This window comes from Aristolochia californica, unplaced genomic scaffold (genome assembly GCF_029961685.1).
Source record: "Aristolochia californica isolate CCGP_79_NKW_82.1479 unplaced genomic scaffold, dmAriCali1.0.hap1 SCAF_2, whole genome shotgun sequence".
NCBI classification, from domain to species: Eukaryota; Viridiplantae; Streptophyta; class Magnoliopsida; order Piperales; family Aristolochiaceae; genus Aristolochia; species Aristolochia californica.
The window spans coordinates 332374-342536 of record NW_027181881.1 but is presented as its reverse complement, the minus strand read 5'-3'; the positions used below and the strand labels follow the sequence as shown (position 1 = coordinate 342536).

Genomic DNA, 10163 nt, shown 5'->3' with positions numbered 1-10163 from the left:
GTGAAAGAATATTATGTTGATGATGAAATAAGCAGCAGAGAACCAGAGAGTTTATTAAAAATTATTTCCCTGCGTCACTTCTAAAGACATCAAAATAATTTATCTAAATAAATCATCTTCATCTTCTCTGGAATCATGCAAGAAAAAACTAAAATCAGGAACATATCCTTCATCTTTCATCTGCAAAAGCAAGTTCTTCAGATTCTTATGGATCTCATCGATCTGTTTGTGCGATCTATCTCTGGCATTAAACAAGTGAATACCACATCCCACCTGAATCGAGCTGTTCCCAGGTTTCTTTGCCAAACCCTTTTCCTTTACCATGTTCCTGACCTTCAACACGTCTGCCCATCTCCTTGCTGCAGCATATATGTTAGACAGAAGAACATAATAACCTGGATCTGTGGGTTGCATATCAAAGATCCTATTCGCCACCAGCTCGGCGATCTCAATCTTTTTATGTATTCTGCAAGCTCCAAGTAAGCTTCCAAGAACATCAATATCTGGGGCCACAGGCATCTTTTGAATAAATTCCCACGCCTCATCAAGGCAACCGGATCTTCCAAGCAGATCCACCATGCACGAATAATGCTCCATTTCTGGCAGAATCCCATACTCCCCACTCATGGAATTATAAAAAAACCATCCAAGTGCAGTTTGGCCTGCATGACTACAAGCAGACAAGAGTGAAACGAACGTTAGTTTATTCGGTCTAATTTTTTCTTCTTTCATTCGAGTGAACAACGAAGAAGCCCTAGTAAAATGCCCGTGCATCCCAACCGCTGCAATGATTGTGTTGTATGTCACAACATCCTTCTCCACCATCTGTTCAAAAGCCTTCATTCCATGTTCGAGTGACCCACTTTTGCAGTACATATCGATAATGGAATTCTGGACTGAAACTACAGAGCTGAGACCATTCCTTGTAGTGTATCCATGTATTTCTCTTCCCTGTTTCATTGTGCCCAGTTGGGTGCAAACTGGAAGAACAGTGATCACAGTTATAGAATTTGGTTTAAATTTTGATTTGTGGATTCTCTGCAAAATCTTGAATACTGAACCAGCATCATCGTTTATGGCATACCCCATAAGCATAGAGTTCCACACCGCAATATCTTTTTCTGATGCAGAGTCAAAGATGAATTCAGCAGCTCTCAGAGCCCCAGATTTAGCATACATATCTAGCAATGCGCTTGCAACAAACCCGTCCAGTTCATACCCGTGCCTTATTGTATAGCCATGGATCTGCTTCCCTTTTCTGAAAAGTTTAAGGTGGGAAAACCCTGGAAGAATAGTAGCAATAGTAACTGGGCCAGGTCTTGCATCTGATTCAATCATCTTAGCAAAGAGTTCCAAGCCCTCGTTGAACTCTTCGTTCAGCAAATGCCCAGCAATTAAGCTACTCCAAGAGATCACATCTTTAACCTCCATGCTGTAAAAGAGAGCACAAGCGTGATTTATCATTCCACATCTGCAGTACATGTCAACAAGGGCATTTGCGACGCACAAATCACTCATATATCCATTAATAAAACTGAAACCGTGCAGCCCCATCCCTTGTTTCAAAGCTCCCAATCTACCGGAGGCTGGAAGAACTGCTGCAACAATCACTGAATCTGGAGTGAATCCTTCTAATCTCATTTTTCTAAAGAGATCCAAGGCTTCAATCCAGTTCCCATGTTGGACGATGCCACAAATCATCGCAGTCCAGGACACCAAGTCTCTCTGCGACATTCTATCAAACGATTCTCGAGCTTCATTTAAACTACCGCATTTGCAGAACATATCAATCAATGCGCATTCCACAAAAATATTGGCTTTTCTTCCGTAATATCTCTCATTGGAGTAGATCAAGTTCTTAATTTCTCTGCCTCGTTCAAGCTCAGATAAACCAGAACACGACTTTAGGACAAGAGGGTATGTGAAATTGTCAGGCACAGGACCATCTCTCAACATCAATTGAAAGCACTGGAGTGCTTCCTTGTACCCACCCACAATGACAAAATTTCTGAGAAATGAATTCCAGGAAAGCACATTCTTACTGGGACGTTGGCGAAACAAAAGGAAAGCATCTTGCAAACTGCCTAGGCTAACATAAGCGTTGATAAGCTCCGATCCTAAGTCTATGGAAGAATCTAAATGCAGCAACCCGGTGACAAGTAACAGACCATGTACTTTTCTAGATTCGCGTAGACCTTGGGGAAATCTTAGAACGGATAAAAGGTGGTTGTGAGATGGGTATCTTGAGGTAACCTTCTCTGCGTACTGAGAATGTAGGCAGCTGGTGTATTGGATGCTTGGGGTTCTACGAGTACTGAGGATGACTACTGAAGCGGCAATGGTCTGAAAAGGGAAAAGACACTGTTTGCCTCTCGGAAATGTAGGAAGGATGAGCATGTTACAAGGATCATGGACATGGCAAGTTTATGGTTACAGCGTTGTAAACAGCCAGCAATCGAAGAGGAGAGCTCTCGAATTTTCAGTTTACTGACACAATTGACCAGAATACTGTGAAGTCAAAAGAGTGTATCAGTGGGAAAAGGCGTTGGACTGGATCGCGGCCCAATGGCCACCGTTGAGGGAATTGAAGTTTTCACCATGAAGCTTGGTAAATAAATAAATAACCCTCCCCCTTACCCGAGCACACTGACGGTGATGGAGACTCAAAGTGAATTCGAATTCACTCTCCTCCCACACTGAGCGAATGTGAAAGTGAATGAACTTCACTTGCCCCATTGTAAAACGAGTCAAAGTGAGTTCTGAGGATTCACCAAGTTCATTCACTTTCCTTCGCTGCGTCTTCCTCTCTCTCAATGCTCCCTGCATCCTCGTCTCTCTTGACGCTCTCTGCATCCTAACCCTCATCTCTCTCGTCTCTTGCTCTCTGTCGGCTCGTCGATTCTTCAAACTCAACCTCTCGTTGCAATCAAAATCTCTGAAACAGGATCCAACTTCAGTGCATGCAGAAACGCAGAAACTCTGAATGACTACAGAAGCTTCGTAGATTATCCACTGTGATAGGTTTCATGAAAGTTAGACATCTGTTCGGAGTAAGAGACTCGGAACAGGAGAAACGATGGAAGAGAAAAAAAAAAAAAGAGAGAAGAAATCCTATGGTCTCACATAAAACAAAACCCATAAATTCGATCGAAATCAAATTCCAACTACAATTGATCACAATTCACAACCGCAATAATCCCCCCAAACTTCAGACTCTTCATAGCTGACCCAAAATTCAAAAAGCCGGACAACCATGTCAACAGAAACAGAGCGGCCGCCATTAAAGACTAGGGAAGAGAGGGGCAGGAAGGTAAACGAGGGAATGCTTGCGACAAAAGGGGGAGTAATTGAAGGTCCCCACAAAGAAGACGCTTTCGGTAAGAATGAAAGTTTGGGGAGTTTCTATTATTTTTTCTTTCTCTTCTTCGTTTTTCAGGGTTGAATTGCAGAGGGAAAAAAAAGAATAATTATTGTATTAATAAAATATTAATTTATTCTATAAGTTATAATTAGTTAAATTAATAAATAATTTATAATTAATTAAAATAATGATTTAAATTAAAATCTTAATTATTGTATTAATCTAGACTAAACTATAATAGATCTTAATTTATTAATAAAATACCCTATTTAATTATTTATAATGTTAATATATTTAAATATTATATTAAAATACTAATTAATCTCTTCTGGTTCTAGATTTTTACTCTGTTAAGAGTTATTGACAACTGTTTCAACCTGTATCTGTAGTTAGCAACATTAAAAGTGGGATTTTTGCTTCATGTAGTACTGAACTTCAGAGGAAGAAGAAGACGACGAAGACACTTTGGTGTGCAGAAACGGCAACGATGGCGTATGTTGACACCGTGAAGGCCGTGAAACCCACCGGTTTTCCCACCAACGCGGTGGAGCTTGTATCCGCCATGGCCGCTGGCTCTAGGGCTCAGCTTATCGTGGAGGCGTGGGCGCGCGGGGACGGGATGGCCACAAGCATCGGGCTCGCTGCGGCACCTATGCGTGGTGCCCGACGAGCGGACGCAGACGGAGTACGAGGGGAGGGGCGGGGCGGGCATTAGTGAGAAGGCAACAGGAACTTATACAAGTATTAGCCCGAGTGATATAAATACGGTTTCACACGCCCCCGGGCCCCCGGGAAATATGCGTGGAAATTCGGTAGCCAAATTCACGGCCTTTGGAGGCGCGGTGGGTGGGACCAACCTGTTAATACGATGTTGAAACCAGTTACGGTAAAACCTCGAGGCATCAGTGAGAAGCGCAACATGACCTTATACAAGGATTAGCCCGAGTGATACAAATACGGTTCCACATAAACCCTTCTCTGCCTATCTATTTACATTTGCCAAAACTCATCCTTGCGTACAAGTAATAATGTGAGAAAAATGTTCCTGTTCTATGTTTCTGAATTCGAATTTTGGAAGAAGCTCTGCTTTCTGCTTTGCTGATGTTTATGGATTTAGAGGGTTTTCAGTTCGAAACTTTTTTACTCTCATTTTGTGAAATACAAGTTCACAAAATAGAGTTGGCCCTGTCAGAACGATCGGCTCCATAACAGTATTGACGGCGAAATGAAGAAGATGACCGCAGGACATGTTGCTAGGTTATTGTCGGTATTATTGGTCTTCTGTCCATTTCTTATTGGCCTTACTTGTGAAACAGGGTAAGATTTGAGATAATACCAGTTGACGACTGTCAAGAGTCTTTCAAAATTGGGTACTTGCTTCACAACACGACGATGAGAGCTGTTCATGCATGTCACTCCTCTAGAATAGGATTAATTGACCTCGGGCCAAAATTAATTTTTTCATGATAGAAATCAAGCTATCACGACTCACTGGATTTACCCTCATCTTGCAAGGAGCAGATCGGATGAAGAGTTAAGATCACCTCTTCTATTTCCTGCACTTCTTCTCATTCGCCATGATTCGAGTCAGATAAACCTAGAGCTTTAAACTGTTGTAGTTGGTGAAACAGCGAGTTCGCTTATTGCATTACTGTACCTCGGCCTCTGGTTCGCGTTTGGCGTCTTATATACTTCTGTGACGCGCGTGGGAGAGGGGCATGCTCTGCGTGGGGAGATTTAAGGGTTCTCTCTTCAGGTCCTCAAAAAAAGCTCTTGGATAATTGGAACTCCCAAGTACTGTAACAGGCGAGAAGCTATAAAATCTTTCTTCTTTAGGTGTAATTTGAGCTCAGCATGAAGCATTTCAGGAAAAACAACTGGGTATTCCAGAGACTAAAAAGAGTTAATCTTATGACCGGTCCCGATTCGTCCGACTAGATCGAATTCTATTCCCGGGTTTACAAGCTTTGGAAATGGCGAATTGGAATTAATCTAATTACAGTAACAGAACATGGGAAGGTAAACTACCGACTGCAAGCTTCTTAATCCACTTAATTGTTACGGGTTAAGTGAGGCATCAACAGGAATCAGATCCAGAAAAAGAGAACTAAAGCAGACGTATTAAATTGACTGCTTGTTGTAAGTATGTACTTCAAAAACTGCTGGTCTTTCTACTCATGCATACGTCTTATATTTATATCCCTAATCTATATATATATATATATATATAGGCTTTCTCTCACGACCCAGGACACGGCATCAACTTTCTCTCTCTCTCTCTCTCTCTCTCTCCTTCTGCCCTTCCTCTCTCGAGCTGAAGACGGATGGGGTACCTAGAAGTTCTGGTTCCGGTGGTCTCCACTGTGGTGCTTCTTGTTCTGTGGAAGGTGTTCGTGGATCTGATATGGAGACCCCGTTCGATCACCAAGCACTTTGGGAAACAAGGAGTCAAAGGTCCTCCGTATTCCATACTTACAGGCTCTTTGATGCAGATCAAGCAGCTGGAGATTGAGGCCAAGCAGACAGCCATGGATCCTGCTTCTCACGATGTCACCCCCAAGGTTCTGCCTTACTATCACAAATGGTCTCAGCAGTACGGTCAGTCTCTGACTCTCTCCCCCTCTTTCTCCGTTACCCTTTCTTTCACTCTGTTTCCTTCGTCTTTCAGATCCATGTACTGGGTTTCTTGCAGTTTTTTATTTTTTTTAGGGATATTTACCAAAACACTGGATTGAATAAAATCCGGTAGTTTGGGAAAGTAAGTGTTGGAATTCAATAACTTTGTAAATAGGATTTTCAAATCCGGTATTTTGGAAAATGCCCTCTTTTTTTTTTTTTTAATTCCTCTGGTGGTTACTGGGTAGTTCTCTCCATCGTCGTCTTTAACTCTGTGATTACAGAGAGGTGTTTGCGTGAGTCATGACTGATGGGATATAAGTATGGTTGTTTTGGCAGGAGAGACATTTTTGTTCTGGTTTGGGACACAACCCAGGTTGTCGATAGTCGACCCCGAGATGATCAAAGAGGTGTTGTCAACCAAGTTTGGGTTCTACACCATTGATAAGCAACCTCCTTCAGTGGACGCGCTGCTCGGCAACGGCTTGCTTTCTATAAGTGGGATAGATTGGGTGAGGCACAGAAGGGCTGTAAATCCTGCCTTCAACATCGACAAGCTCAAGGTCCCTGTTCCTTCACTTTTCTCTTCTTATTCTTCTCTGTTGCATTACCTCAATTTACTGTAGTTACATATGTAGCGGCTTGGAGATCAGTATCGTTCAAATCGGTACAGCTGACAGAAAAGAAAAAGAAAATCTGCCAAGTTTATCATAAACGATTTTCGTTACGGAAGCATCACATATCATCACTGTCGTACATGCATTGTCGCCACCGAGAAGCACGCCCTTCCTGACCTGAAACTTTCTCTTTGTTCTCATATTTTACTTGTTATTTTAATCATAAAAACATGCTTGAGTATTTTAGAAAAGAAATCTGGTCGTTGGTTTCTGTTAAAAAAATATTTTCGGTATCTTGGTAAGCCTTCATGGTAACAGAAAATAAAATATAAAAAAACCCGGAAATATTGACTAGATCCAATGGAAGAGTCATCAAGCTACTGAGACTCTCTAAATTTGAGAAATCAGGGGCCTTTGTAACAAGTAACTGAATATTGAATTCAATGGATTATTCATTATTTATTACGTCGGAAGGCAGCTTTCTTTTGACGACGATTTTAGTGCTGATTTCACCGGAGATTCGCTAGGGTCACATTGTTTAACTTCATTTCTTGTCTCTCTGTGCACAATTCAAGACTTGTGTTTTTGTGTAGTTCATGGCCGTTCCTAACTGTAGCGATCAACGTGAATTAATAGAGACTGTCTACTGTTTAAGAGAATTCTTCATTGTAATGGGTCTGGTTGCTTGCTTTTGTTTAGTGTGGCTGATTTGTGGGCTCTCCTAGCAGGGGATGATAAAGAGAATGGGAGCTTGCACACTGTCGACAGTAAGCAGATGGATAGACGAAATGACAGAAAACCAGCACAAGGAATTCGACATGCACACAGAGTTCATGCAGCTGACCGGTGACATAATCGCTCATACGTCTTTCGGAACGAGCTACCAGGAAGGCAAGGAAGTGTTCAAGGTTGAGAGAGAGCTCCACCGGATGGTCATCGACTCCGTTACCGACGTCTACATTCCTGGCAGCGAGTACCCACTTACCCTGCGTTGCCATTGAAGCTCCTCTGTCTCGATTTTAAGTTTTTTTCAGAAGTCTTAAATCTGCGTATCGTTGCTTTTGCAGGTATCTTCCAACCAAATGGAACAGACGGATGTGGAGGCTGGAGAAGAAGTTGAGGTACAAACTCAAATCCATCATCGAGACAAAGCAGAAGACGAAAGACTCTGGGAATGACCTGTTGAGTCTCATGCTGGCGACTTCTAACGAAGAATCCAACAAGAAAGAGGGGACGACCTTGACAATTGATGAGATTGTGGACGAGTGCAAAACCTTTTTCTTTGCTGGGCACGAGACCACATCCAACTTGCTCAGCTGGGCCATGTTCTTCCTTGGCTCTAACCTGGAATGGCAGAAGAAGCTCAGAGAAGAAGTTCATTCTGTCTGCGGCACGACAGAGATCCCAGATGCCGATAAGCTCAGTAAGCTCAAATTGGTAAGCCTTTTTCCAGCTCCAGCGAGCCCCTTTAGCAACAAACAGAGTCTCTCTCCTTCATCATACCCTCTAATTGCCTTGATGTGGGGTGCAGGTCACCATGGTTCTCTACGAGACGCTGAGGCTCTACAGCCCTGTTATTTTCACAGAGAGAAAGACTGTGTCAGATCTAAAGCTCGGGAATTTGACGATTCCGAAGGATACCATGGTAACATTCCCATTCCCGATAATCCACAGGGACAAGAAGTATTGGGGAGAAGACGCAGATGAATTCAATCCTCTGAGGTTTGCAGATGGGTTCTCAAGAGCAGCTAAGCATCCGAATGCCTTCATCGCCTTCTCTATCGGCCCCAGAACTTGCATCGGGCAGAACTTCGCTATGTTGGAAGCTAAGACTGTCATGGCCGTGATTCTACAGAGATTCTCCTTCACCCTTTCTCCCAATTACAAGCATTCCCCAGTAAACAACGTCCTCCTTCAACCTGAATTTGGAGTTCCCATCGTGTTCGAACCATTACATGACTGAGAAATCAGTAATCCGTGGGAGGAGTCTGTAACTTGTGCTTCCACTAAAATACAGAAGAGTCTTGTGTATAAATGTAATGGGTGTCTCAGAATAATGATCTCTCTGTCTTTTTTTTTTTTTTTTTTTTGCCGTTAACCTAATTGGTTTTATGAATGGTTAAAATCATGGCAACTAGCCTGAAAACTGGCCTTGTTATTTAGATTTTGCCTAAGCTAGGTGAGAAATTAAAAAAATGTAAAATTTACAAGCCTGCATTTTTCTGCATAATGAATAAGATAAAAAGCAGGCTACTTTTTTACATCGACTATAATGAAAGGGCATGTGCCCCCAATGAGATATCGAGATTTTCTGTTTTTCCAGCTGAAAGATCTCGTTTCCTTCCAGAAAAAATCTTTATGGTTTCTAACACAGTAGAGCCAGGAGTAGGTGGTGTCAAACACAGCCGAGCATGTCTGGGTGAGGCCAAAACAAGATTGAGATAGACAGTGGATGAGGACGAATCTCAGACCAGCCACCAAAGGATACCTTAAGAGTTTCTTCGGCAAGCTCTGTTGTCACAAGCAGACCATCCGTTATCAGCCACGAACAATTCTAGCATCATCAATGGCCTCATCTGTGGTGACCACTATTACATGCCAATGTAAGATCCTTTGCAATCCACCACTCTTGTCATCATCTAATCTTATAAGTCTCAAATAAATAGACCAATTAAAGAACTCCATATTTATCATTAGAGTTCAGCAAATCCAGTTCCCTGCTAGCAAGAGAAGAAAAGCAGTTATTACCCCCTCCTGTGTGATTCTCCAATGGGATTGATGAGTTGTTTTGGGGGAATCTTGGTGCTGTTGGTGTTGGGAGTATGGTTAATCTTCAAGCTATGAGAGATGTTTAATGTTGTGATATGGCGGCCTTATGCCATAACCAAATAGTTCGAGAAACAAGGATTGAGGGGGCCCTCCTACAATCTCATGTCTGGTTCGTTAGACGAAATCAAGAGAATGAAAGAACTTGCCAAGGAGACGGTCATGGAGGCACACTTCATTGAATGATGTATTTTTTCAACTAGGAAAGCCGACTCTTTTCGTCTTTTATACTCCAGATATCTTCCAACAAGGTGGAATATTCACATTTGGAAGCTCAAAAGGAAAATGAGGAATAGATTCATGCGAATTATAAGAGGAGAATATATTCAGAACCCGGGTCTGGCTACGGAAATGACCTATTGGGGCTGATGACGGGCGCCTCTGTAGATAAATCCGGTCAAACTAAAACGCCACTGAAGCTGAACATGGAGGAGATCATGGACGAGTGCAAGACATTCTTTTTTGTAGGCCATGAAACCACCTCACACTAACTCACTTGGACCTTGTTTTTGCTTAGCTCATACAAGGATTGGCAGAACAAACTCATGAATGAAGTACGGGAAGAGTGCCACATGGATATTCCTAACGCAGAGAAGCTGCTCAATAAGTTAAAATGTTGAAGATCAACCCCAGCCAATTATAAAGCCCAACCTATTTGAGCCCAAGGTAAATAAAAGCCCGGTCTAAACAAGTGCGGGAGAAAGATGTTTTGAAGTAAAATAATAATAGGGGTCGTAAAAATG

The 10163-nt window shown here is 42.3% G+C and overlaps 2 protein-coding genes across 2 annotated transcripts; one reads left to right on the top strand and one right to left on the bottom strand.

The window, feature by feature from the left end:
- Nucleotides 1-9: 9 nt before the first annotated feature.
- On the bottom strand, nt 10-2564 carry LOC137956916 (putative pentatricopeptide repeat-containing protein At3g01580). Its single transcript, XM_068804583.1, has one exon. The coding sequence runs from the start codon at nt 2395-2397 to the stop codon at nt 100-102; it is 2298 nt and encodes a 765-aa protein (XP_068660684.1). The 5' UTR covers nt 2398-2564; the 3' UTR covers nt 10-99.
- Nucleotides 2565-5620: 3056 nt separating this feature from the next.
- On the top strand, nt 5621-8756 carry LOC137955971 (cytochrome P450 709B2-like). The gene is made up of 5 exons (XM_068803220.1): nt 5621-5959; nt 6317-6540; nt 7323-7567; nt 7662-8031; nt 8126-8756. The coding sequence occupies exons 1-5, from the start codon at nt 5686-5688 to the stop codon at nt 8555-8557; spliced, it is 1545 nt and encodes a 514-aa protein (XP_068659321.1). The 5' UTR covers nt 5621-5685; the 3' UTR covers nt 8558-8756.
- Nucleotides 8757-10163: the final 1407 nt, after the last annotated feature.

Excerpts from the sequence above, each read along its gene's own strand:
- LOC137956916 (XM_068804583.1), bottom strand. The coding sequence starts at position 2,397 with ATGCTCATCCTTCCTACATTTCCGAGAGGCAAACAGTGTCTTTTCCCT.
- LOC137955971 (XM_068803220.1), top strand. The coding sequence starts at position 5,686 with ATGGGGTACCTAGAAGTTCTGGTTCCGGTGGTCTCCACTGTGGTGCTT. Across the intron at positions 6,541-7,322 it reads TCAACATCGACAAGCTCAAG|GGGATGATAAAGAGAATGGG; the intron begins GTCCCTGTTCCT and ends CTCTCCTAGCAG. Across the intron at positions 7,568-7,661 it reads GTCTACATTCCTGGCAGCGA|GTATCTTCCAACCAAATGGA; the intron begins GTACCCACTTAC and ends TTGCTTTTGCAG.